Raw genomic sequence first — 26,418 nt, forward strand, 5'->3', positions numbered from 1 at the left:
CTAAACCAAAACTCCCAGTCCGAATCCCACCCACAATCCAACCAAACCCAGCCAACCAAGCCCGCTGTATGCCGTTTTCCGATCCGATCGATCCGATCCGATGATGATGATGATGATGACGATTGTGAAGAAAAAGAAAAAAAAGAAATGCATGCAGATACGAGATGGCCCTAAGATAGACAAAGGGGGGGGCTAATGCCATCCCGGACTGACGGCGGGGTGATATCCCCCCACCAAAGCGGGTGACTCGTACAGCGGCATATTCAGCCCCAACCCGCTGCTATCTAGTCGCGACAGTCCCCCGCACACGAGATCGCCCAGGTACGGGGGCGGAAACGCAGGGGAGTGTTGCAGCGAGCCCGGATGACTGTAGTCCGAGAGAGTATCATCGCGCGGATCGGACAGGAGGCGCGGGGATGGCGGGTAGAGGGCTTGGGATGACGCTGGTGCGGTCACATAGGCTCCGCTGACGTCGAAGGGGGGGCTGGCGATGGTGACTTCGGGGGGTGATTGCAGGGGTGGGGTGTAGGGGCGTAGGTGGCGGACGCGGAAGATGGCGAGGAGGACGAGGCGAGGCGGTAGTCGTGCAGGCTGTGGTAAGGGCTGGGAGGGGCGGGTGAGTAGTGGTCGAGTGAGGTGCGTGGCGACCACTGGAGGCGGCTTTTGTATTTGGCGACAATGTGCCGGGGGAGGTCCATGGCGGAGAGGGCGAGTTGGGCGTCGGGGTGGAAGGGGTCAGCGGTGCTGCGGGCCAGCACGACGCGGTAGATCTCCTCGATGGGGCCGATGGAGAGGGGGCCCAGATAGGCGCCCCCGAGGTCAGGGAAGAGGCTGTCGAGGACAACGCCGACGCCGAAGAACTGCGCCAGCACGGCGAGCGAGCCCATGTCGGCGTCCTCGGGTCGGAGCATGGCCGGGGGGAGCCAGAAGAGCCAGCGTCGGAGCGGTTGCATGCGCTCAAAGGCCTGCTCGGGAGTCTGCGATAGCAGGTCGCGCTGGAAGTGCCGCACGAACTCGAGCAGTTCGCCAATCCGACGGTAGTGCTCGTGGTTGTGGGCGACGCGCTTCTGGATGGCCTGCAGGGCCACGATAGTCTGGTCCAGGCTGGCCAGATCCTCGTCCTGGAACTGGTAGCCTGACATGACCGGTGTGTTGGTGCATCCAAGATACCGCTGGTTCTCGAGGAAGATGGCCAGTTCGGATTCCTGCTTCCACAGGGGGTGCATGGAACTCAAGACCTGGGGACGTTAGACGCGTCTCGCTTGGAGTAGAAATGCACATACCGTTGTCAGTCCCTGCTGCAATGACGCCCAGCTCTGCCATTCTGACGCCTGCCAGGACAGAATGATGGAGGCTGCGAGAATGGCATCGCAGTTGTCCTTGGAGAAGGCGCCAATCGCCTTGTGCAGGCCCTGGATGGCGACGCCGCGGTGGTGGTATGCGAGTTGTTTGGTCTCCTGGTTGCGGGTGATCCAGGCGAGGTGGGAGGCGGACATGGTCAGGATGGCGCTCATGACAAAGTCGTTGGTGAGGGCAATAGTGAGGAATCTGCCAGGGTCAGAAAAGCTCCCGCAAGATGATCCGATAACACTTACGCGGGCATCTTCTGCGCCCAGATGGTGCAGTTGCTGAGACCTCGCCGGTGGAGGTCGATGGACAGACCGATGATATGGTGGATCAGGCGGAGATCCGTCCGAGACAACTTGCTCCAGCTATTGCGCGGGAACTGCATCAGCTCGGGGAACGGGGCGACGCCCGTGATGTGCCAGTTCTTGATCTCCATCTCGATCTCGGCGGACATGAGCAGGTCGGGTACGTTGCGGATGGACGAGGCCTCCTCGTGCACGGTGGCCACGTCCATGTAGTCGCAGCGACAGTTGTGCTTGGTGCAGTTTCGACTGCTACGGTCAGCCGGATCCCATCCCATCTCGACAGACAGACAGAAAAAGACCTACCATTGGGGAAAGGTCTCGTCACAGCGGATGTGTCGCCGCTTGCACGTCTTGCAGCCGAAGCGGGACTTGGTATGACTCTTGCGAGGAGGGCCACCACCGGGACCAGCCATCGTGTCGAACAGGAGTGTAGTAGACAAGCGGAAGCAAAGACAGTTGGTGTTTCTGGTTCTCAGACGAGGTTCAGAGACGATGAGGCTCGAGGGGAGAGAGGGGTCGGTGGCGGGAGGTGAGGAGAGATGGGGAGAGACAGGATGCGGAGACTCAGAGGGACCAGGCCCGGTATCATATAAGAGGGACAATAAGGATTAACCTAATCTGATTAAGGTCGCAAATGACAGCCCACGGTTGGCTCAGTAAATGCAGCGTCCAAAAATAACCGCGAGCCGCAGCGCCAGGGAAAAGCAGCACACGTGGGGAATACGAGAAAACGGGCGTTTTCTTTCCTCCTGTTGATCCCGGCCGAAGAGGAGGATCGAGGAGGATGGAGACAGGCCAGCTCGTCAGGCAGGATGCGGAGGTATAAGAATAAGAAATAAGAATTCGGATGAGGAGGCAAGCAGGGCAGCAAGTAAGTAAAGTAAGTAGGTCAGGACCGGCCGGCCGGTAGAGAAAGAAGGGCTACCGCCACCTATGGCTCCGATGCGGGTCGATAATTTAAAAAACGAAAATGAAAACGAAAATGATAATAAGATAAAATAAAAAAGAAAAAGTAGTTAATAATAATAATATTTGGACAAAAAATAATAAAAATAATAATAATAATAATAATGAGTACCCTTAAGGCTTAAGGAGCTAAGGAGGGAACAATCGAACTAGACCAGCCGTGCTAACGCGATAAATAAATAAACTCGAACGGGTCGAATCTCTGGGGTTCGGTTCGCCTTCGCAGAGCCAAGATGTTGAGCGCCACGGTACGACCGGTCAGATGCTGATCTCCAGACGGGCTGGCCTCCAATTCCCAGACCGTCATCGATGGATCCCACGGAGAGAGCGAGACTGGCAGAGAGGGCAAGCATAAGCTGTTCAGGTGGGGGAACCAAAGTTAGGGGAGTGGCAGGAGAACATCAGAAGGAAGAGGAGGAGGAGCAGCAGGAGGATCGGACGGTGACCGCAGGTGCCAGTACCAGTGCCAGGACCCCAGGAAGACAAGGACAGGGAGGGTGATGATTTCACCTGCATGGCCTCGATGAAGAACCGCCAGCAATTTCCTTTTTTATTTATTTTATTTTTCCTTTTCCTTTTCCTTTTTTTATTTTTTTACTAAAATTCTTCTCCCCCCCCCCCCCCCCCTTCTTTTCTAGAGCAGAATCCCTCATCCCTCAGCATTATTGATTTTCTTTTGAGGCTCTCGGCCCAGGGTGGCTTAGCGCGGGTGGACCCTCCGGATCCACATTCTGCTTTGGGGAAGCAGGACGAGCGTCAATTGGCCGCTTCGATAACCCCCGGGTAGGCAGGGCCAATGAAGACAAGGGCACGGGGCGGCCACATGGCAGCATCACCGCCCAGTGAAGTGGTGCTTGGGCCATCCGAAACATTCACTCCCATTCATGCTGACTCTTGCCGCGCCAAACTTCTGCCTCTGCTGCCTCCGTGATGACTGAGCCGCCCGGCAGGATCCCGGCGCGATGGTATCATCGCTGGCTGACTCTGATCACGCCCATGTCCATGCCCATGCCCATGCCCTCTGCCCTGCCGGCCCTGCCTGCCCTGTCCTGTCCGCCCATGAACCCGATCCACATCACCCATCCACACTGCTGGGGATCTCCTGGTGCTTCCCGTCTCATCCCCCCCCCTCTCCCCAGTGTGCCCAAGTGGGCGGGACGGGATTCTAACTCATCTCCCTCCCAGTTCCCTCCCCTTCGGTAACACAATCCTGTCTAAGCCTCAGGAATCTGGAGTTCATTGTCAATCCAATCTCCATCAATGGATTCCGAAACTCAAAACTCAAGAAGAAGCAAAATAACGGACCCCCCTCTCGCCCCTCCCCCCTCCCCCTTCATCGCGAGCATACGCCTAGACCCCGAATCCCCTCTCATCATACCATACCATCCCCGAGAAGTAGAAGAGAGAGAGAGAGAGAGTATGTGTGTGTGTACCACTGCCACAGCCCATCTAGCCCCCAGTTTGGTGGTGGCGGTCAGGGTCCGAGGAATGTCAGTCTACCAATCTACCGATCTACCAGTACTACCATCGACCAAAACTGCCCACTCCGGTAGCTTTTAATTTTTTTTTTTCGGGTCTGGTACTGTTCTGGACGGGGTCTGCGGAATCCTCAACCCAAAGCAAACCCAAGCCAAAGTTCTGGCGGGATGGGAAAACGCAAATGCTTGGTTCCGAGGGCAGCTTTTACACTTTTTGTCTCCCTTCCCCGACCCATTCTTCACGCGGCGATTGGTGGGGGGGATTTCCCCAATCCCAGCAACTCATCCCAGACTCTCGGCGCCGCGGGTTCTATGGTACCGGGGAAGTTAGCCATTTGGCCGCCTGTTGGCTGGACGCGCCTGGATGCCTGGGATGCCTGGGATGCTGGGATGCTGGATAGGGACCTTTGTTCAGGACGCGCGATTGGCCGCGGCGATGACACACAGGAGACCTGAGACAAGACAGTCAACCTGTCAGGCCGGTGGAGTCGGTGTCCTTCCCATCAATCCATGGCTATCATCCGCCCCGGCTTCCCCGTACATTCCTTTGAGCGCGATACTTTGGCAAGGTGCAGGCGAGGCTTCGGGCTGACATCTGCTTCTGGGAAGTCTCCGGTCTGGATCTCCAGACTGGGGACTGCGTCCGGTACCTACGTATGATGTACGATCTGATCTGATCGACTACTAAGATAGTAGTATTCTTATTCTGCTGTAGTCAGTCTCCAGACCCAGACTCGATACACACAGATACTAGAGACAGAAACAACACAGATCCCCCACGGTCAGTAAAAGCAACCCCGATTCAGACCCGCCCATGTCTCACTCCTCCTCCCCGCCTCCTCCCTAATCTCTATATACTTAGTATTACTTACCCCCCCGTTCACCGTATACACTCCGACTCAGGGCGGATGCTAATCGGGGAACCACAACCAAGATTCAGATTCCAGATTGAAAACCACCGATCGTACCGTTTCGGGAGGATGATCGTTATAGTTACGAAGCGAAGCACCGTGTCCATGGCCCAAAGCAGAACAGAGCAGAGCAGAGCAGAGCACACTCAGAGCAGAAGGGTGTCCGTGCCCTTCCAGTTCCCACGATTCTAGAGCGAACGGAACGGCACTTGACTGTTCGGGTCTTATTCGACAAATGACCATCGATCATCCCGCGAGCCTGAGCCAGGGTCTGATTAAACCGCCAGCCAGCTCCGTCTTCTTGGTATACCGGGGGTTACCAGCTTACAGCGATTGGACCACACATATACTTTTAGTATGGTAGATGTACCATTTTACTCCAAGTACCATAGGCGAAAGGAAGCGACAACCATAACCATCCATCCATCCATCCATCCATCCATACAAACCACCCCAACCCATCATCTCATTGGCCCTCCCGTAAAAGAACCCCCCTAATCCGGCGCTGCTCGCGACCGCTTGCTTTTTCCGTCTGTCGCTTTGCTTTTTCTCTACCTACTTTTACTTTTCCTTCCCTGTCCTATCTAGACTACTCTGCGGAGTAGTCTACCCCTCAAACTCAGTTCCTAGTAAAGTAAACGACGGTCGGTCCTTAACTTTGGGGGATTTTTTTTAGGTACGGTAACTAACTACAGAGAGTTACTACTTAGCTAAGCATCTCGTGGAAATGTCAACTTTCGTCCGGCGTCCGTCCACCACTGACCGCCAAGCAACAACAGCAAGGCAAGGGTCCAGTTGGAATGGGCTGGGGAATGGTGGAGGGGAGGGGATGGGGAGGGGATGCATCGCATTCGCTAACGACTTATTCGCTCACCCTCACCGAGGGTTTTGCCTTGCAGGGTGGAAGGGCGACCTGAGCGCACCACACCACGGGTGCGGTGCCTGATTATCTATCCGGCTTCTTTACTTCTCTCTTACTTACTTGCTTACTTACTTACCTACATACTACCTAACTACCTATCTATCCAATCCCTAATCTACTGTCCCAGTCCTTGTGTGTTCTACAGAGTATAGAACAGACAAAATAACAGAATTAGATATCCACCTTATCTATTACTCACCGACAATCCCAGGTTTATGAATGGATGGCCGACTCAAGGAACGGACGGAACAACGGAAAATAAACAAACTCCTTATCCTTAACTATAGCTAGAGAGTACCTAATCACGATATTTGACTGGGTAATTACCATGACACACTCACAACCTTAACAAACCACCACCAAGTAACTAACTACCAAAGTACCTCCTAGGTAGGGACCAACTATCTACAATCTAGTAGCTACTCCGTGGTACAGTTGCAGTTTGTAACCAGTTTTCTGTGCCCGACGGCGGCCCCTGTAGTTTACGGAGTACTGCTCCAGCTCCAGCTCCAGCTCCAGCTCCAGTTCGTCCTGGGCGCTCCTGGCCGACTCGCGGGCCAAGAACCAAGAACCAAGGAATGGATGGGGTGTACCATGAAAATCCAAACCCCCCCGATCAACTCCGAGATCTATCCACCATTCCATCCACTCAGCCACCTATATCCATAGTCACACGTCCATCTCATATCTATATCATAATCCCACAGAGTACGGAGTAGTACGGAGTACTATAGTACACATCGAAGTGGGCGTGTGGCACAGCAGTTTAAATTCAATAACGGATTGCGGATTGCGGATTGCGGCGGAGCGGCGGCGGCGGCGGCGGCGGCGTCTGAGACGTCCGACTCCGACTCAACTCCGACAGGCAATAATGAGGGGTTTTGAGACTAGGGGGAGGGAAGACTAAGGGGGAGGCGCATGCGGGCGCGTCTTTTTACTGTGTAAGTATCGACCACAGGGGAGGAAGTAGGCAAACGGTGGACGTCATCAGCAGCTTACATGTACATACAGAGAGAGAGAGAATGAGAGAGAGAGAAAACAGCCGAGCGGCAGATGCAGAGGCAAAGGGTACAGGCCACTTACCCACTCACTACAGACAGGCTGCAGATACTATCTACTACTAACACACTGACACTGCAGACTCATAACTACTCATTAGATACTCTCTCTTTCTCTCTCCATTCCTCCTCTTCCCACTATACCATCTATAGTAACAGACCAATCTATTCCATCCCCTCAACCCCCATAGTCCATACTACATAATAAAAACAAACCCGGCCTAATATCTCCAAATTGATTAAACATGGAACATGGCATGGCATAGTCTAGCATGGAATGAATGGATGGATGGCCATGGCGCTCGCGCCGCCAGGAAGGTTTTAGCTCCGGCCGAGCTAAAAACTCTGAGATCTCGGGCTTGTGGGCTAGCGGGCTTGCGGCCAGCCCCTCCTACTTATCTGGTGCAAGTTCGAGAATGAATGAAACCGGCCTAGATAAGTGAAAAGCCACCACCACCACCACTAAACAGATAGATAGCCGATAGTTATTGTCGGGTACTACGGAATAGTCAGCATGGTAAGCATGGATGTAGTTAGTAGTGTAGTATTCCGTAATCTAACTACTTGGATATCTAAGTTATAGCGTGCGCCCGCCTTCCTTTCATAGACATGATGGAATAATGAGCTGACCTTCTATTGCAGCGAGTGGGGCCAACGGGGACTGGGATTGCATTAGGGATCATCATCAGCAGCAGCACCAGCACCAGCAGGGTGAATGATTCGTTTCGCTCGGCTGTTGGATAGTGGAGGTGGGTGGGCACGCATCATAGCATGATTCATGTCTTATTTCTTACTACTATTATCGAGACTACTACTACTACTACTACTACGGAGTACTTTGCTTTCCTATCTAGATAGATAGATAGAGACTTGCCAATTTCCAATTTCCAACTGGCGATCCAGAGCAGACGAAGGATCGCGCGAGGTAGGACCATCCTGGTTGGTACTATAAGGTAAGGTAAGATGGTAGGTCAGAGTCTGGACACATGGACAAGGAAAGGACATGGCCATGGCCATGGATGGCCATCCATCTGTCCGTCCGTCCCACATGCTCTCCCTCCATGCGACAACTGCAAGATACAAGGTGACACGGTTTCAGCCTCGAGAGGCGGAAATCCCGGCCTGCCCGTCGTCATTGTCCGTGTCCGATCGTTCCCAGCCCAGCGGATGAAACAACGTCAGCTGTGTGACGCGACGCGAGCGCGACAGACAAACCCATCTCTCTCTCTCTCTCTCTCTTCTCTTTTTCTTCTGACAGGATTAAAGAGTATGTATGTAGGCAGGGACAGGGGGTAAATTAGGAAAGAAATGAAATTCAATTATAATAATAATAAAAATCACATAAGATAGGCAAAGCTAGGATGACTACAAACAAAGGAAGCCTAAATCAGCAATGCTGATGATGATGATGCTGCTGCTGATGATGATGATGGTGGTGGTGATGAAGCTGAATGGTGATGATACCAACCATGAGGGTAAAGTTAAACTAGAATAAAGCTAAAAGGAAATCTCCACGACCGGATTTGTCCCCCCCCCCCTTCTCTGTCCCCCCAGAAGAAAAAAAAAAAAAAAAAAAAAAAAAAAAACAGAACGGTAGAACTAGAGAACCCCTACTTAGGTAGTTAGGGGGGAGCCCTCAGCCTGGAGAGGCCTAGTCACAGGTATCTATCTAGTGGGCTGATTGGGAGCCAGGATTATTATCATCATCAACACAGGTCACAGACAAAGTCGCACTAACAAACAACAAACCCGATTCTTGCAAAAAGTCGGCCAGGTCGGCCAGAATGCTCCGTAATTAGATGAATAGTCTAGAGGCCCAGAGGGATGGGATGGGAGGAGGGGAAGGGGGGGGGGGGGGGTGGTGGCTCCACTCTCGAACCTTCAGGAAAATCCCAAGACTCCAGGAGGCCAGGACTCCCCCGGCCGCTGGCCGCTGGCCGCTGGCCGCAGCAGCGGGCACTGGCAGAATAATAAACCAAGGTTGGCTGAAGATGACCGACCGACCGACCGACCGGACCCAAAGGCTAATTTAGACAAGTTCTAGTTAGTTCGACCGTAGTTTGGAAACTTAAGTGGTGCCAAACCATCCGGGGCGGCGGGCCGGGTCCATGGTCATGGGGAGGCTGAGACTGCCAGAGCCAGCCCGGCCAGCCAGCGGACAATCAGCAAAACTGTTGCAACAACCGCACCGGCACCGCACCGCAGCAAACTCGGTCAGATCGGCGGTTTGAGAGTTGAAACTTTGTTACTACCACTGCCCACTGCCCACTGGCTACGGAGTACTACTGGCTACTTTACTGGATTACTGATTGATTGTCTTCTCTCGCTCCACCCACCGCGCCAGTCAGTCCACTCCGTCCATCTCCATCTCCATCTGACAGCGGCAAGGCTCTCGACCTGCAGCTCAACGACTCCGTGCTAGACGATGGACACAATCAAAAATAACTAAGTAAAAAAAAAAAAAAAAAAAAAAAAAAAAATTATGAGTGGTTGGTTGGTTGATTGGTTGCATGCATCCGTTGCACAAAGCCTCATGCCACGTTTTTTTTTTTTTTTTTTTTTGCCCCGGAGATCGCGCTCCCAAGATCCCAGACACAGACACAGATACTTACACAGACACTCCTACTCATACCCCCAATCCCCATCATCCATAATCCATGTCCATGTGACGAGATGCCGAGGAAACTACTAAGTAATATGTGAGAGGACGGCAGCAGACAGGGAAGGAGAGCGCGAGGCAAGCAGGCATATGCGCTCATAGCCGAGATGGGATCCCTGTCGACCTGTCATGTCGTGGTAAGTCCGTACTTAGGTAAGTAAGTAAGTAGTAACTATGTTGAGGATCGCTCTCGGCCGTGAAATTGGATTTGCGCGACCTCCAGCGCCGTCCATGGGTAGGTAGATTGGAGGGGGGATACTAAGAGGATGGATAGAACTAGATTGATAGATAGGATTTGATGCTACAGATTACTAAGTAGGGGGGGGGGGGGGGGGGGGAAGGTGGCACTATCTTAACGACTTAGGTAGATACTCCATAGTATAGATAGACAAGACACATGGATGGATGGATGACACTGCCAAAACATCACGGGATCATCGAGGGCCACTTCAGACTAACCCCTCCGCGCTAAGCCACAAGCAGTAAAACTGTTCGGTCCTAGCCGATCCGACCAATCAGCCTCCCGCGGCCATTCTCCGCATTGGACGGCGTAGTCCGAGCGGACCAGTCAGCGGTCGGCGCTGGTTCGGTAGATCCGGCGAGAAAGCCAATCGCGAATGGAGTGGTTCAGCTTCTCGCCAGATACCTCCTGATCCGGTTAGTGTGGGTGGGTTCTTTCCCTGCTGGTCTTGTTTGGGTCGACCAACTTTATTATCCAGTCACATCCAGGATGGGGATGGGATGGCCCTGTCCCTCAACAATAATATTAAATCAGATTTTCTAATTTCTGGTTTCTGATTATTATTCTGGGTTGGGGTTGATTACTTATTCAAAATAATCGTTTAGGTTAAATATTTTTCTTTCTTAATTTATATCTACATAGGTGGGTAAGGTAGTAGTACTTAGTTACTTGGGTACTTCCAGGGACAGTAAGTACTTAGTATACTATGTACCCGTATCTACATGCATATGTAATAACTAGCTCATAAGCAGAAAATAAAGGAGGTAAGTACTACTAGACAGACTCAGCCAGCCATAACCTAAACCCTGGTAAGTGCAGCTTCCCTCCGAACTGGAAGTCCCCCGAGTCCTTGAATTCCTCAGTCAGTCCTGACCTGGACGGGTTGAAACTATACTACTTGGTTAGTACCCAAAACTAGCCCCCAAAAAAAAAAAAATCCCACGCCCCAGGATCAACCATGTCAGAACTCAGAACCCAATAACTTGCTGTATGGCATGGCATGGCATGGCATGCCTCGTGGCCTCCTTGACGATTACCCATAGGTTAGATAGGGGACGGGATACCCACCCTGCATTTCAGCAGGGAGGAGGGAGGAGGGAGAGGGGAAGGATCCAGTCGGGCGGATTCTGTCCGTTGAAGTTGACTCACAGCCTCATCCATCTTCGGCCGGGTTCCCTCGACCTATCTACTTACTTACTACCCATCTATTTACTTCCGTGATACCTACTGGCTGGGTACTGACTGGTTGGGGGCGCGTGGGTGGGGGGAGGGGAGGGGAGGGGAGGGTCACAGACTCACAGACTCACAGTAGCCATGAATCAGTGCCGATGTTTAAATTAATTAATGATCTCCTGGGATAGTAGGTGGTAGTCTGATCCTGTAGATAGTTAGTAGGCGTGTAGGTGTGTAGGTACAGGAAGTAGGTGTAGGCAGGCAGACAACCTTGACACGTCCAGACCGCGTCCGCCATCCCCACCCGCCAATCAGATGTCTCCCAGCTCACCCGTCGCATCGCATTCCTGATGCGGCTACCACCTCCTATCACGTCCATCCATATATAATAAGAAGTCTGTTGGTGAATACCACGCTGCTGCGACTGCGACTGCGACTGCGACTGCAACTGCGACCATGCTGAGCGACCTTACAGTTGCCCTGCATCAGGGATGCAGTATACTGAGCAGGCGAGGCGTATCCACTTAGGATTATTGATTATCTAACAGTGAGTAAGTCCGTCAGCTCGGTGACAAATCCACAATCCCGGTCTGTAACATGCATGTTGGGTTTTCTAGAATCTTGGGCTGACTGCGTCGTGTTGCACTGTGTAACGGCTGCGTCATTGGGGTCCGTCATCGCTGAGTAGTACTTGAATACTTGGTTGGTTGGTAGCGAGGTAAATACTAGGTATAGGTGCTGGAGACCGACCAGGGTAACGTGGGAGGTAGTACAACTAACTAGTAGATAGCCTGCCTGCCTGCCTGCCTGCCTACTTACTTACTTACCTGGCTGAGATAGAGAGATAGGAGGAGTAGGAGTACAGAGTACATACGTACTACCCACCCATATTCATATTCCCTATTCCCTGTCGATAGAATACTTAACTTTGGTGTACGGTACTACGTAGCTAGTAGGTAGGTAAATAGGTATCTCGCCAGAAAAGAAAATCCTCAGTGCAGATCCATCCACCCACCTACCCCGGTCAAAGGCTAATCATGAGTGTCAACCCTACGCTCTCCATATCCGGCTGGTGCGGTCAGGGATCGAGATCGCCTCGCCTCGTCTCGTCTGGTCATCTCGTCTATACATCCAGCCACCATCTCATCCGTTCCAGATCACGGTCGGTCGGTCTGGACAGTATCTGCATGTGGGTGTGGATATCGGATCCGTCAGTGTCAGTGTCAGTGTCAGTGAGCGTCAGGGTCAGGGTCAGGGTCAGTATGTCATCTTCTTCCACCAGCATCCCATGCGTATTATCTATCCCTACCACTATCATCATCATCATCATCATCATCCAAGACCTCGAATCTAGACTATCCATCCATCCATCCATCCATCCATCCATCTATCGCAACTCAACCCATCTCATCTAGACCACTCCACGGACTAATCAGCCACCGACCTGTCCCTACTCCCTACCCCCTCTGAAATAATACCGGGTCGGGTGGGTGGGTCGGTCGGATCCCGGGGTCGGGCGTTGGGGAGATTAAGTTATGGTAGTCTGGTAGAGAGGTGGGTAAACCAGTGAGTGTTGTTGAGAGAACATGTCATGTCATGGATACTCACTACCCAGGCTGACGTAGCGTTGGTGTGGTGTGGTTTTATGTCACGCAAGCCCAGCAGACACTGGGATTAGGGATGGAAGGGGAGAGGGATCTGATCCTATCAGGGGAGACGAGGTATTTGCTGTTTTGGGTGGTGTGCTACGTACGTACATATCCATTTACATTACATTTACATTTACATTTACATTTACATTTACATTTACATTTACATTTACATTTACATTTACATTTACATTTACATTTACATTTACATTTACATTTACATTTACATTTACATTTACATTTACATCTACATTTACATTTACATTTACATCTACATTTACATTTACATATCCATTTACATCTACATCTATACATCTAGGGTATCCCACCAGTACCTACCTACCAACCTACTCACTAAAGCGTGTTACTCATTGAACTACCCACCTACCTACCTGGTAAGGAAGAAAGAAACCATGTCCATGCTTTGTATATTGTGTCTGGGTGTAGAATTTATGTTGGTATGTCTGGGTAGGTAGGCAGTGAGTGTATCTTATGGTGTCTGTCTCTCTATCTCTAGACAGTCAACACACAAGATGAGACGAGACGAAACAAGATCCGATACATTAAACACCCATTTAAACAAGCAAGTAACCAGGTAAGCCAGTAAGCAAGTAAACACAAAACCACTGCAGCTTCACCTTCACCGTCACCGGGATATAAGTATAGTAGTTAGAGTAGTATGGAACTGAAAGAGTGGAAGAGTGGAAGAGCAGACTAGAAGGGAGGAGGGGTATTTATTAAGTTCATTCTTTGTTCTTCTACAGATACTAGTACTTTACCTACCCCCTTCCCCATTGGGCATGATCAACATGATGATCGGAAGAGTGAGACTTGAAAAAGAATAATATCCATTTAGTTGTGTAGACGGGCGGTATTCCTCCTATCTTAGTGCTTCGGTGTTTTAGCAAGTAAAGACAATGATGTTTCTATATACTATGTATATAGTATAGTATATGTATGGAATGGAATGAATGAAATGGAATGATATACAGATGGGAACGGAGGGAGTAGATGTTTATTTATACTACTATCTTACTATCTTACTATCTACTACCACCTACCTCCTACCAACCCCCATCAAGGACAGGACAGTCACAGCACCCATCATAAAATAAAATATAATAAAATCAATCAATCAAACCATAATTCACAATTCAAAGACGCCCAAACTCTTCCATCCCATGCCATGCCTTTACCCATCCCATCCATCCCATTCCTAATCGCATGCAAGCAGGCTGCAGGCTGCAGGCTGCAGGCAATCATGTATCCCCCGCCGAGAACAGCAGAGCCAAAAGAAGGCACACTATCTAAGGTTACTAATCTACTGGTCTATCTAAGTTCACAAGCAGAATGCAAGAAAAGAAAGATAAAAGGAAAGAAAGAGGGTAAGTAAGTAAAAGAAAAAAAAAGCCAAGAAGGAAGAAAAAGCAGTACAGATCTCATCAGGCATCATCTCGTGCGTGTGTGCGAGGCCGTTCCTGCTAGATAGGCAGGTCAAGGCAGGTCAAGGCAAGTCAAGTCGGTCCCGAGCCAGACGGGCAGGCAGGTATGGCCCCAGGGAAGAACGGAGGGTTGGGTTGGGTTGGGCTTTTTCAGTTCGTTGGTTGTTCATCTTTCAAGCAACAGACAGATTCAACATGTCAACATGGTATGATATCTTCTTCCTCTTGCCATCTTTCCCCATTCCTTCCCTTTTACTTGTCCAACTCCTTCTCTTTCATCCATGCAAACAACCAGCCAGACAGCCAGCAAGTCCCGACAGCGATCCACGCAGTCAAAGACTCAACGCAACGCAACGCAGCGCAGGAAATGAAGCAAAGCAGGTAGGTAGGTAGTAAGCAAAGAAGAGAAGAAGATGAACCGGGCATCAAACAAAACAGCGGACAGGCTCGCACGCCTCGCTTCACCCATCCACTCACCCAGCCATACTCTTGCTCTTGCTCTTTCTTGTCTTGCTCGCTCTTACTCCGCTTGATAGATCCATGATACCGACCGTCAATCTGACTCATCAAAATAAGAGAGAAAAAAAAAGAGAAAAAAAGAAGAGAAGAAAACCATGATCTGGAAGAAAAAGAAAGGAAATGCAGTTTTATGCGCCTTTCGCCATGGAATTTTGCTTTCAAATGGTGGAAACATTAACATGACATGACAAAAAAAGATCAAATATAGAATCTAAATCTGGTATACAGAACGGAGTTTCTGGGCAACAGGCGCCGCAAGTTGCGACAGGAATGAATCGAAGTTGGGTATCATATTTTTGTATCCTTGCAGCACCTGTTATAGTTAGCAAGAGAACGAAAGAGAGAAAAAGACGGGTGGGGGGAGGGGAAGAGAAGAGAGGGAGAAGAAAAAAAGAGAGGGAAATGGAGCATACCTGGTCAAACGATGTCTGAATATCACGATAATCCTCCTGGTTCATAGACTTGCTCGGGAATGCCGCAATAGCCTGGAAGTACTCAGCCAGACACGACTCCATGGCCTGCGGGTTCTTCATGACGACCTGGTTGAAGCCGAGGAACGCCGACGCCTTCTCGCGCGTGAACTCGATCTTGCTCATCGACTTGAGGAACACCCCCGCGAACTCGCCCAGCCGGGGCGCCAGCTGGTCCGACGAGCAGATGCCCAGCCGGCCCAGCGCCATGGCCGCGTTCTCGTTCACCGAGTCGATGATCTCCTCGTTGTTGATGATCACAAACAGCCCGTGGTACAGCTTCTCCGTGTACGGCGAAAGCGCCGCCTTCTCATTGACTGCGATCTCACCGCACGACCAGCAGGCATTGTTGAGCACGCTGAATCCCGTGTGTCGGTCGTCGTCCCGGATCAGGTCCAGATCCAGCTGCTTGATCAGCGTAGGCAGAATGTTCGGGATGAACGGCTCCAGCTGCGGGAAGATGTTGATCGCGCAGTCGCCCAGCAGCGCGTACGACGACTGCCGCACCTCGTAGTTCGGGTCCTCCATGCAGAAGCAGAGTAGGTCGAAGAACCGCGGCTGCGAGTTGGCCACCAGCTCGCCGCTCTTCTGCGGATCGATCGCCTGGATGATCGCGCTCAGGAGGTCCAGGCTCGTGACCAGGAAGTCCTTGTCGGGCTCCTCGATCGCTTGGTTGTTGACCGACGCCAGGTACTCCTGCAGGTTCTCGTAGATGATCTTGGTGCACCGCTGGAAGAGGGGAGGCGCGAACGGAGCGAAAGCATCGCCGTACGCCGCCGCGATGTACCCGAGACACTCGAGGAGTGGGAACAGCTCTCGCGACTGGTCCAGCACCTTGTTGTAGCGGTCGATCAGGGCCGGCATGAGGATGTCCACCAGCTGGGGCTTCGCCAGCTCGCCCATGACGGACTCGGCGAGGGTCTGCACGCAGTCGTACAGGATGTACATGTTACGGTCCTTGTACTTGTCGAAGCACTGCACGAACTGGCGCAGGATGGGCTCGCAGTACGGGACGAGGTTGGCATCGGACTTCTCCTCCAGGCTGGCGAACGCCGAGGCGGCCGCCTCCTGCACCTTCTTGTTGCCGTCCAGCATCCGGCGCAGGATCCCCTCCATCATGGGCTCGAAGAAGCGCGCGCGCTCCGACGGGTCGGCCAGGTGTGACGCCCACTCGGAGTACCGGCCCAGACACCAGCAGGTGATCTGTCGGACCACGGGCTGCGCGTCGTTGAGCAGAGAGATGAGATACGGCACGAGTTCCGGCAGATGCGGCGTGACCGCGTCCATGCAGCCGTCCGCGACGGCCCCCAGGGTCAGCACGGCGGCCTCCCGCTGCGGCCACTGGTCATGGCGGAGCGTCTCCTTCAGATACGGCAGGATGACCTCGAAGATCGGCTGGTGGTAGACGTTCGAGAAGACGTCCAAAGCAGCCGCGGAGCACTTGCGGAGGGTCCACTCGTCCTCGGGGTCGTCTCCGAACTCGGAATCTTCGATTTCGCCCTCGCTGAGATCATCGTCGTCGTCCTCCTCCTGCTCAGGCGCTCCGTTGCCATTGGCCTGCTCCGGCTTGGAAACGTCGAGCCGACCGGCCTTCGACTTGGCGAACTGCGGCTTGAGATCCTCGGCGCGATCCTCAACCTCCGCGTCGTCACCCTCGCCGGTCAAGCGGATGGCCTCGTCCTCGTCATACACCATGCTCTGCAGCAACACGGGGACGATCTTGGACATGTGCGGGGCCAGGGGCTGCTGCAGCTTGATCTGCTCACCAGCGACCAGCCAGAACTCGGCCGCGTCCAGCGCCAATTCCGGGTCCTCGCGGTTGTGCTGCTGCATGATGATGTAGTTGACCAGGCCCTCCATGTGGGGGATGAGCTTCTCGGGGGCAAAGTCGACCAGCTGGGCGAAGGTCTGGCAGACGTTGCGACGCACGTCGGTGCTGGAGTCATTGGCCAGCTGGAACAGCTGCGACAAGAACAGGTCCATGGAGGCGATCAGAGACTTGGGGCGGTGGGGCAGGAAGATGTGGATGGTGCCCAGGGCCATGGAGCGGACCTTGGGGCTCTCGTTGGAGGTGAATTCCAGCAGCTTGGGGATGATGACGTCGAGCGGGCACTGGCCCTGGTAGTCACGGTCGAGAATCTTGCGGTTGTCCTCGCAGACCTTGGCGAGGGCCGACATGGCCGCCTCCTGCGCCATGAGCGGAACATCGCCGGCGGCGTTGGCCACGAGGGTGAGCAGCTCGTGGAGCACGTCGGGCCAGGCTAATAGACCGGCCTGCGACACCAATTCTGTGATGATTGTACCGGCGGAGTTGCGCACGTGGGAGTTGGCGTCGCGCAGGCCGAGCAGGGTGGCCGATCGGATGAAAGTCAGGGCGGGCTGGGGGATTGTGTTATAGGCCACGCGGATCTTGGTCTTGAGGTTCATGGCGGCCGCGAAGCGGACCATGTCGTAGGTTTCCGAGTTCATCTCCAGGACCGGAGAGGGCTGCGGGGTGCAGAACAGGTAGGTGATGTAGTTGACATAATCTGGCGACGAGGTGGCTTGCACTAGCATCTATCAGACAGCAAAAAGCCGAGGCACTTCGGTCAGCGATTTCTGAAATTTTCACGGCGTGCGCAGGATGGGATTTTGGGTCATCGCGAGGGAAAGAAGACTGCAGAGAAAATTTGTAGTCTCCGGAGCGAACCCTGGCAGCGAATGTAAAAAAAAAAGAAAGAAAAAGGAAAAAAGAAAAAAAAAAACCAAACGAACAAGAGCGGGGGAAAGAACGGAAGGGGGGGGGGTAGGAACATGAACATACCTGTTCGGCCTGTTTTTGGGCTGGGCGGTCATAGGGATTGAGAGAATCCCTGAGGCAGCAAGCCAGCTGCCTCAATGGATCGTCTTGAGGTTGCCACTCCATTGTAATGTGAGAGGAGGGAGAGAGGAGGGAGAGAAGAGGGAGAAGAGGAGGGGGAGAGGGAGAGTAGAGAGGGGGAGGGGGGGGGGGGGGAGGAGAGAGGAAGAGGGAGTAGAGGGAGGGAGGGGAGGGAGAGGAGCAATTGCGGGAGGAGAGGAGGAGGGAAGGGCGAGCGAGAGAGAGAGCAGCACCGTTGTGTAGCCCAAAGAAACCAACCCCGCCGTTGCTCTGGCTGTCTGTGGCTTTAACCCCTTCTTCCCCAGACAGGTTAGGGGGGAGAAAAGATAGCAGAGAAAAGACAAAAAAAATGAGCTGGAAATGACCCCAGCCAGAGAAATGCAGGACAAAATCGCAGACAAAGCAGACAAGACACACGGGGGGATTGCAACAGCGACGAGCGCACAAATAAAGGGCTGGTGGTTGGTGCTGCTGAGGGCTGTGCTCTGGTGACGACAAGAGCGACAGTCTCTTTCTTTGGCTCTGCAAATACCAAGCACCAAGCAATAAAGCCCGTGCACCGGGGGAAGAAGTATAACCCTTACACCCTGCGACCAGATGGACAGATAGTAGCAACAGCAACAGCAACAGCAACAGAAACAGCAACACCAGTATAGGAGTGATAACACAGACTGAAGTTCAATCCGTCGAAGTTGATCAACCCACTACATCAGTCCTGTCCTGGGCAGACACACACACAGACACACACACACACAAATACAATACATCAATCAATACGTACCTTACAGACATGGCCCCTAATAACCTAATAAATTTCAGAGGTCTGGCGCATGCGGTATGCCACCAAACCGTAAGATACCGCTCGCCCCACTGCCGCCCGCGCTGTCTGCCGTCCAGTATCGTATGCTGGGCCGCGGGTCAATACCGTCCGTGACCGGGTGATACCTGCCTGAGAAGGAGGGGCGCGGACGGTTGTGTAAGTATAGTATATCTGTGTATGTGATGTGACCGGGACTTGGGACCTACTACTACCAGAGAGGTACATACTACATACTATACATACTAGGAGGTACTAAGATCCTTTGCTCTACAGCAGCCAGACCAACACACCACTCTTGAGATACTTCGGGCCTGCTGTGCGTTTTGGCAGTTTGGTCCCTTCTTCGTAACTATAGTAACTGCTACCACTTAAGCAACTGCTGAGTATATACCTCCAAGTACTGCAGTTGTTGTGCTGTACACTGACTACTTATCTGAGTAGGTACTAGGTACTAGGTACTAGGTCCACCACTACAACGACCACCGTGCAAAGCACCTCGTGGTGCAAACACCATCATGAGACCTGTCCTGTCCGTCGGCGATGATCCAGCCCCAACCCCAGCATGACCTATCAGACCCAGGGTCCCTCGTGCACCCCTACTTCCATCCATCGTCCGTCGGAGCTATCCCAACCCCGGAATCAGATATCATCGCTAGCAAGCACCGAACCGTAGAAGTAAGATTTAAACACCACGTCTACTCCATACCGTATGTACACCCTATACACCCTATACACCCCACCCATCCCGATAATCTACGCCCACACCATCTTTTTCATATCATAGACCAGATGCTCCAGATATCCCGTGCGTTTCTTAGCCTCCTCAACGGAGATGATATCCGATAACTCGATGATGGAGGGTCGGGCGGCGGCGTCCTTCGAGTTCGCGGATCCTTGGCCGGCACCGGCGCGGATGGCGCGCTCGATCTCCTCGCACATGCTGCGCACCCAGTCGGGCTGGCTGACCGTGGCGCTGCGGGAGGTCTGCGGGAGGGCTTTGAAGGCGATCAGCCGGGTCGTGGAGTGCGAAGACCCCTTGAACCAGGAGTACATGCTCCATTCCTTGCTGGGGCGGGCGTTGTTGTCCAGGGTCTCGGGGGCGACCTGGCTCTGGAGGGAGCGGGTGTTGACCCGCAGGGCGTTGTCGTCGCCGGCGCTGTATTCGATGACTAGGCCGACGTTGTTCTCGGCATCGGTTTGTGCTTCTGTTAGTACCGAGGTGATGTAGGTGCCGTAGTTGATCCGGGTCACTGAGTGTAGGTCGATGCGCTCGTATGAGAGGACCTTGTCGACGTTCCAGTCGAACCGGCAGCTGTAGATGGCGGCGTCCGTCAGGAGAAGCACCGCTTCCTCGAAGGGTAGTGTGCGCAGAGTGTTGGGCTGCCGAGGGGTCAGCATCGTCCAACCGCCTAGGAACTCTTCCGACTGGTCGCTGATCACGATCTTGCAGCTGGCGTCGATGGCATTCTGCCGCAGCTTCTGTACCGAAATCCCGGGGTCTGTCGTCTGCATCTCCACCGCGAACTCCTGGAATACCTGGGGAGAGACGTTGCCCAACAGGTAGTCGATGCACGCCTGGGAGAAGTAGTCGTTCACGATGTTGTTGTAGTAGCGGGACAGCGTCAAGCCGAAGTCATTCAAGGCGCCTCGGTAGTCCCGCTTCCGGGTCCTTGTATAGTCCCCTTTCAGGGCCGCGGTCGAGGAGTATTGCTTGGAGATGGCGTCTCCGTTGTCAGCCCACAGCGTATTGAACCACTGGGTCGACGAGTCGCGGCCCAAGTCGATGTTGATGCCTTCGCGCTTCAGCTCCCGCTCGAGAGCCCATTGACCAAAGGCGCACTGCGCGACCCCGGTGCGATCGAGGCAGTCCATGCAGTTTGTGCGTACAATCCCGGTTTGGTGGTTGAGAACGGCGTCGTTCCGCACCACCGTATCACCGAATTCTTGCAACGTCGCATTCAAGCGGTCCACCAGCCGGCTCACGTTCTCAAACTTCATCCCCCGGCATTCGTTGTGGAAGTCAAACCACTCTAGCGCGAGCGGCACGCCGTCTATCCCCCCCGACTCATTCAACGTCCTGGCATACTTCTCATATTGCTCGCCAAGTTTGAGCTCGCCCGCTTGTTTATCGATGAGCGAGACCCCCTGAATCTTTCCATATCTCCGGCTGAAGTTGCGGAAATGTCTCTCGAAGGCAAGCTGGTTGGTTTCGGCGGAATGATGTAGCACCGGCACAGGCTTGAATGCATAGGGTGACTGAGAGAAGTACAGCGGGATCGATCCGCGCACTTGGAGGTAGGAGTAAGCATTATGCGACGGATCCCAGTCAGGAACCGAGAGGATCTGCTCGGTTTCCACCGTGTTGGCAGTATTTCCGTCGTCATCGACACCGCGACGCAGATACCGCAGGCCCGGGCGCTTGACGGACCGCCGGGATATCAGAGTAAGTAGATAATCGCGTTTCTTCTCGCTGGTCTGCACAGTCCGAGCCTCTTGTTTCTCACCCAGGATGCGACCTTCCGGCAGCTTCTCCTTCGGCTCTTCTACGCCAGAGGGGCGAGGGTCCGGGGGAGTCCCAGAAGCCCCGACAGTGAACTCTCTCTGGCCAACGAACCCCTGCATCAGGGGAAGAACAAAGTGATGCGCATCAACTGCGATGAACGGGTTCATGATATTACGATTCCAGAAATACTAGATCAGTCAGCAAGGTCACTTCGCCCAGGAAGAGAACGATATCGTCATACCAGCTCATCTACAATCCGGTGCAATGGAAGGTGGTTCACCAGCGACGGGTCCTCCTGGGCCCCAAAATGTCTGGTGAGATCGTAATCGTACGCAAAAAAGAAATTTTGCGACGAGAAGATCATCTTCGTATAACGCAGCAGTTTGGGCAGCAACTCCATCGTCGGGTCGGGGGGGAACGGCTCGCCCAGAGTCTTTGATGGCGCATCATTATCCTGCGCAGGAGAGGGCAGGATCTGTTCGTCTGCGCCCTTCGCCTTCGACTTGGACTCCGCAGCGGTGCCCTCAGCATCGCCCACGAAGGGGTCTGTATTTTCCTGGTTGACAGTCCCAAGCCCCGGCAGTCCCAGAGTCTTCCTCGACAGCCAATTGGCAGCGAAGCGTCCGAACCGTATTCTCTTGCCGATCACGTCTTCGGCGATGCTACCAACGCTGCGGGATCGGGAATGGGTGGTTTCCTGCTCCGGAGACGCTGGCACAGTGCTGATCTCGGTGTCGCCTCCTTCGGTGTCTGTGTCTGAAATGGCGCTGCTGTCATCCGAGGCGGTCTCGCCCTGCCCGCTCTCGCCCTGTAAGATGCTTTCCTTGGCTTGGGAGATCGCGCGAATCGCATCCGCTTGCGACGACGTCGGGATAACTGCGACATTGGTGACGGCGTAGATGGGCTTGCCTTGGATTTGGGCCACTTGCTGTCGCTGTGTGATAGAGATGAGGAATGAATATGACGCAACAGTCAGGAGTCCTTTCATTCGGGTTTGCGGTCAGCAACGGACTACTTACTGTCGGCGTAGATCGAAGCAAGAGACCGAATTCAATGCAGCGAAAACACATGATAAATCCAGTGTAATTCTGCCCCGAAAGCGCCGAAGGAGAGAGTGCTTACCGACAAGACCATACGCCTCCAAGCCATGGGAGTCTCTCTTCTCCCCCAGATCTGACACGGAAAGGGGAAGCGAAGAGATCTTATTGGTTTTGTAGTCTATGCAGATCGAGAATTCATTGTTGTTCGCATGTCTTGGCCCGTTTCCAGCGGACTGCAGGATAAGTCCATCGGCGGCCGCGACGATGACCAGCTTTCGCAACAAGCCAGGCATGGCGATGACGGTCGAATTTCGCGGGGTTGGGAGGATGCGATCGGGAGGGGAGAGGGGGCGATCAAGAGCTCCGAGGTAGGAGGGGAGGATTGGGGAGGGCTAGAGGGGGGAGGGGGGCTACGCGGCAAAGGTGAAGCTCACCAGCCGGGCCATGTCACCAATTCCTGCATTGCGTGTGAGGCGCGTGACGGAGAGAAGAGAAAGAGCGGTGATGGTGGTTGGTGATTGTTGTTGGGGGGTGTTGTTTGCAGCCGGGGTTGAAAAACGGGAGGAGTTCCCAGGCGAGCGTCCTCAGGCGACATCATCGATCCCCATGCGGACCCCACTGCCGGCCGCCCAACCAGCCCGATCGATCGTAAAGAAGTTGCCCGGTCTCCAGCTCCTTTACGTCACCTCTACCCGTGCAGCAGGGAAGTGCAAAAATAAATAGTAAAAAAAAAAATAAGAAAAAAAAATAGCAAAATCAGACGGGTGAACAATCAGTCCATAGTATGAACAGCCATGTCCGCAAGCCAACGCACAAGATTCTATCCTGCAAAATGTATCCTAGGGCCTATATACAGTTCGGGTATCTCGCAGGGTTTTCGCCTGCGATGTATGCCAGGGGGAATGAAGAAGAAAAAGAAAAGAAAGGAAAAGAAAAAGGTAACGGACGCAGAACAATCCTAATGCACATCCAAATCATTCAGGGCATCTCTTGATCCTCAGCCTGGGATTCTTGCGCTTGAAGATAAATAAAAGTACAAGGCATCCAGAAAGCGGGTACCGTTCATTCCATCGACAAACCACTGGGGGAGTAGTTGGGAGAAAAGAGGAGAGGGGCAAGGCCCGGAGGCAGGAAGGAAAAGCAGGAGGGACACGCAACGGGGAAAGGGAAAACGTAACAGCAATGTTCTTGGTCGTAAGTGCAGCTAGCAAGCAAAGGAATTCCAGCCAGCCATCATATCGTACTATAGCGTGCTCTGTTTGTTGGGTGGACGGGACACGCGATCTAGCTCTCCACTCCGTTTATAGGTAGGGCCCGGCTCGCCGTCACTGTCGGCCATGTCGGCCAGCCCGAACGCCTGGTTCTCCACATCATAGGCCCGAATGAGCCCCTCCCGGTCGCCATGGCCGTTCATGTACGCCCCCGACGAGCTCCGGCGGTGAGGCTCGTTGCTGCGACGGGACTGCATGGACCGCCGCGTCTGGTAGCCCGCGATCCCGTCCGTGGGAATCCCTTCATCGTCGAGCTTGTAGTTGAGCATCTGCCGTCCATCTGGATCGTGTCGGGAGAGGTTCAGAAGATACACGCCGGAGAAGATGATCAGGAATCCACAGAGCAGGGAGATGGTGTTCACGGCATCGGTGGTGTTGAATCCCTTGAAGAGAATAAAAGAAGCGCACAAAGTCGCAGTGGTGAAGGTGACATAGTAGAGGGGGTTGACACTTCACAAGAACAGTTAGCATTTCCAGGCCTGCGCTGCGCAAGCGCGTCGTGCACTTACATCGATGTAGAAAACTGGTTCAAGGCCTTGTTGATGTAGTTCATCTGCGTCAGAATGCAGAATCCCGTGACGATCATGAAGACATAGGTCGAGGCTTGGGTGAACTGGTTGTTTCCGCCAAGCGTGAGCTTCACCGCGATGCCGAACGCCTTGATGGACATGACGGAAACCGAGCCAACGGTGGAACAGATGGAAATGAAGATCAAGGGGTTCTTTTTGCCGTAGACGGGCGCGACGCGGTAAATCATGACGGTAGAGAAGATTGCGACTGCCAGACAGTAGATCAGGAACCCTTGAAGCGAAGGATGTCAGTATATTAGATCCGAGGCTGACAACCAGCTGGAAACCTACCGGGTTGCAGCGCATAGCCCAGGATTTCGTCAATCTTCTCCACCGGCTTGTCGGGAGGCGCATGGAGAACGATGACAACCGATCCAAGCAGACACATCGCACACCCCAGTTTGCCCAAAACGCCCAGTTTTTCCTTGAGAAAATACGATCCAAGAACAGCACTGGAACATGTCAGCGTAATTGCATGGAGACCGCCAGCAGCACTGCAACTCACCCAATCAGGACACTCAGCGCACCTAACGGCGTCACAAGAATCGCAGGTGCGAATGCATACGCGGCGAAGTTTGCGATTTCTCCCACAGCCACTGTATTCTCCGTCAGCTCCTGTCACTCCTGCGACAAACAATTGCCGGCCGTACATGTAATAACACCGCCCCACCAGACGGGACTCTTCAGATATGAGAAACCTTCTCCTTCAAATCCATGACGCTCCGATGCTTGCATCAAACCCTGTATAACCCATCAGTCGGTGATTCGCGGCGGATGTGGATGTGGACGGTAGGAGGCAATTCCGGGAGGAGTCGGCGGCGATTGGGAGACAACGAACCTTTTTCGTGATGACGAAACTCGTACCTAGGAACCTGTCAGCTCGTCCCAAGAATTGTCACAAAAGCATTGTTCGTACCGATAGCCATTGTTGACGTAATGGCCAGAATTAGGCCGACATACCTGCCCCAACGGTCAGTTTTCCATGATCGGGAGGGCCGTGGCGGCGGCCACACGCGGGCGGAGGGAGGGGGCGACGGCATACTTGTCTGAAAGCATTGTGAGGGTCTCCGTGGAGCGGATTGCTCCTCGCAATTGAGCGACTTCAATGCCGATGAGGGTTGGGAGGGGAGCAGTCCGGGTGGGACTTGACTGGCAAGCAGGACGGAGGAGAGGCTGAAGTTGGACGGACGGACGGACGGGGTTGGGTTGGCTGGGATGATGCGATGTGATTGATGACCAGCGACTGACTAACTTAGCCAAGCATTCGGAGGGCGCCAACAATACTACTGTGTAATGACCGGCTGTCCAGGAACAAGAACCACGAACGACGACGCTTGGGGGATAATAGAAGGAAAAAAAAAAGGTTTGGTGGCAGAAAGGAGAGAAAGAGAGTAAGCCGGGACTAGCCAGGGAAGATGCTGCAGCCTTGATGCGGCGCGGAAGGTCTGGGGGTCGAGAACTCCTGCGATCGAGGGAGAGCTTGGTAGTGACCTTGTCTGATCCTAGAGGCTGGCTGCCTGCGCTCGTGCGGTGGGGTTTTTCCCTTTCAGACGGAACCGGCCCCGATCTGGACGCGCGTAAGTGGTTGGAAGCGAGTGAGGGCGGCGACACCTGGACGCTTGGGGGAGGAAGGCTGCAGGGTGATGGGCGAGGACGGGTTGGAAAATCAGCAGGGGTTGAGAATAAGCATCGATAGACTGTGCGGAAGGAGGAGAAGGAGGAAAGAGGAAGAGAGAGAAGAGAATCGACAGAGTGTGAAGAGCGAGGGAGTGTGACGGGGTTGGCAGTTGAGTTGAGTTAGTTAACAGCTGGTGTTGTCCTCGGCTGCTGCCACTGCAGCTGCTGGTATTCCGGCTTACGGCCTTTAATTAAACTTACCTTACTGTACGCAGTACACACTGTAAAGCGTCACAGGGCAACGCACTGCGCACTTCCACTGTTCCACTATATTATTTAGCAGAGTAGACTATCTCCAGCCCTCCTATCCAAACTTCTAAATATCCTCAAATCTCCTCCCTGAATCCTCAATACCCCGTCCCGTCCGCACTCCTCCATCCTTGCCTCTGCCCAGTTGCCAGCCAGTACCTGCTTAGCTAATGCCATCCACCCCAGCTGGGCATTCCAACGGTAGTACCCATCCATACTCCGTACCGTGGCCTGAAAAAGAAGGGCAACGGTGGCCATTCCCAGCGCCCAATCACACCGGCCCCCTTAG

The 26,418-nt window shown here is 53.4% G+C and overlaps 7 protein-coding genes across 7 annotated transcripts; 1 reads left to right on the plus strand and 6 right to left on the minus strand.

Annotated features, from left to right (window-relative positions):
• Nucleotides 1–192: 192 nt before the first annotated feature.
• On the minus strand, nucleotides 193–2,065 carry BO70DRAFT_393213 (putative C6 transcription factor RosA-like; the record flags this gene model as incomplete). Its single annotated transcript, XM_025546346.1, has 5 exons — nucleotides 193–603; nucleotides 678–1,238; nucleotides 1,284–1,548; nucleotides 1,596–1,898; nucleotides 1,956–2,065. 5 exons carry the CDS (start codon nucleotides 2,063–2,065, stop codon nucleotides 193–195), a joined length of 1,650 nt encoding a protein of 549 aa, XP_025402855.1.
• A 2,627-nt stretch (nucleotides 2,066–4,692) lies between these two features.
• BO70DRAFT_359020 (uncharacterized protein) lies at nucleotides 4,693–5,346 on the minus strand. The gene is made up of 2 exons (XM_025542438.1): nucleotides 5,037–5,346; nucleotides 4,693–4,877 (listed from the first exon to the last, which is right to left on the minus strand). The coding sequence occupies exons 1-2, from the start codon at nucleotides 5,248–5,250 to the stop codon at nucleotides 4,798–4,800; spliced, it is 294 nt and encodes a 97-aa protein (XP_025402856.1). The 5' UTR covers nucleotides 5,251–5,346; the 3' UTR covers nucleotides 4,693–4,797.
• A 7,217-nt stretch (nucleotides 5,347–12,563) lies between these two features.
• Nucleotides 12,564–13,156, plus strand: BO70DRAFT_132858 (uncharacterized protein). Its single transcript, XM_025538051.1, has 2 exons — nucleotides 12,564–12,614; nucleotides 12,686–13,156. Exon 2 carries the CDS (start codon nucleotides 12,741–12,743, stop codon nucleotides 13,026–13,028), a length of 288 nt encoding a protein of 95 aa, XP_025402857.1. The 5' UTR covers nucleotides 12,564–12,614; nucleotides 12,686–12,740; the 3' UTR covers nucleotides 13,029–13,156.
• Nucleotides 13,157–14,252: 1,096 nt separating this feature from the next.
• On the minus strand, nucleotides 14,253–14,838 carry BO70DRAFT_132876 (uncharacterized protein). The gene has a single exon (XM_025538053.1). It carries the CDS (start codon nucleotides 14,716–14,718, stop codon nucleotides 14,404–14,406), a length of 315 nt encoding a protein of 104 aa, XP_025402858.1. The 5' UTR covers nucleotides 14,719–14,838; the 3' UTR covers nucleotides 14,253–14,403.
• On the minus strand, nucleotides 14,800–18,116 carry BO70DRAFT_132871 (putative importin beta-2 subunit). The gene is made up of 3 exons (XM_025538052.1): nucleotides 17,944–18,116; nucleotides 15,084–17,696; nucleotides 14,800–14,983 (listed from the first exon to the last, which is right to left on the minus strand). The coding sequence occupies exons 1-3, from the start codon at nucleotides 18,043–18,045 to the stop codon at nucleotides 14,882–14,884; spliced, it is 2,817 nt and encodes a 938-aa protein (XP_025402859.1). The 5' UTR covers nucleotides 18,046–18,116; the 3' UTR covers nucleotides 14,800–14,881.
• A 1,457-nt stretch (nucleotides 18,117–19,573) lies between these two features.
• BO70DRAFT_330211 (SacI domain protein) lies at nucleotides 19,574–22,903 on the minus strand (the record flags this gene model as incomplete). Its single annotated transcript, XM_025540820.1, has 3 exons — nucleotides 22,446–22,903; nucleotides 21,565–22,304; nucleotides 19,574–21,511 (listed from the first exon to the last, which is right to left on the minus strand). The coding sequence occupies exons 1-3, from the start codon at nucleotides 22,654–22,656 to the stop codon at nucleotides 19,574–19,576; spliced, it is 2,889 nt and encodes a 962-aa protein (XP_025402860.1). The 5' UTR covers nucleotides 22,657–22,903.
• Nucleotides 22,904–23,481: 578 nt separating this feature from the next.
• On the minus strand, nucleotides 23,482–25,482 carry BO70DRAFT_132913 (DUF803 domain membrane protein). The gene is made up of 8 exons (XM_025538054.1): nucleotides 25,246–25,482; nucleotides 25,120–25,163; nucleotides 25,042–25,067; nucleotides 24,854–24,944; nucleotides 24,709–24,799; nucleotides 24,495–24,655; nucleotides 24,144–24,435; nucleotides 23,482–24,084 (listed from the first exon to the last, which is right to left on the minus strand). The coding sequence occupies exons 1-8, from the start codon at nucleotides 25,257–25,259 to the stop codon at nucleotides 23,607–23,609; spliced, it is 1,197 nt and encodes a 398-aa protein (XP_025402861.1). The 5' UTR covers nucleotides 25,260–25,482; the 3' UTR covers nucleotides 23,482–23,606.
• Nucleotides 25,483–26,418: the final 936 nt, after the last annotated feature.

The sequence above is a fragment of the Aspergillus heteromorphus genome (assembly GCF_003184545.1).
Source record: "Aspergillus heteromorphus CBS 117.55 chromosome Unknown BO70scaffold_3, whole genome shotgun sequence".
Classification (NCBI taxonomy): Eukaryota; Fungi; Ascomycota; class Eurotiomycetes; order Eurotiales; family Aspergillaceae; genus Aspergillus; species Aspergillus heteromorphus.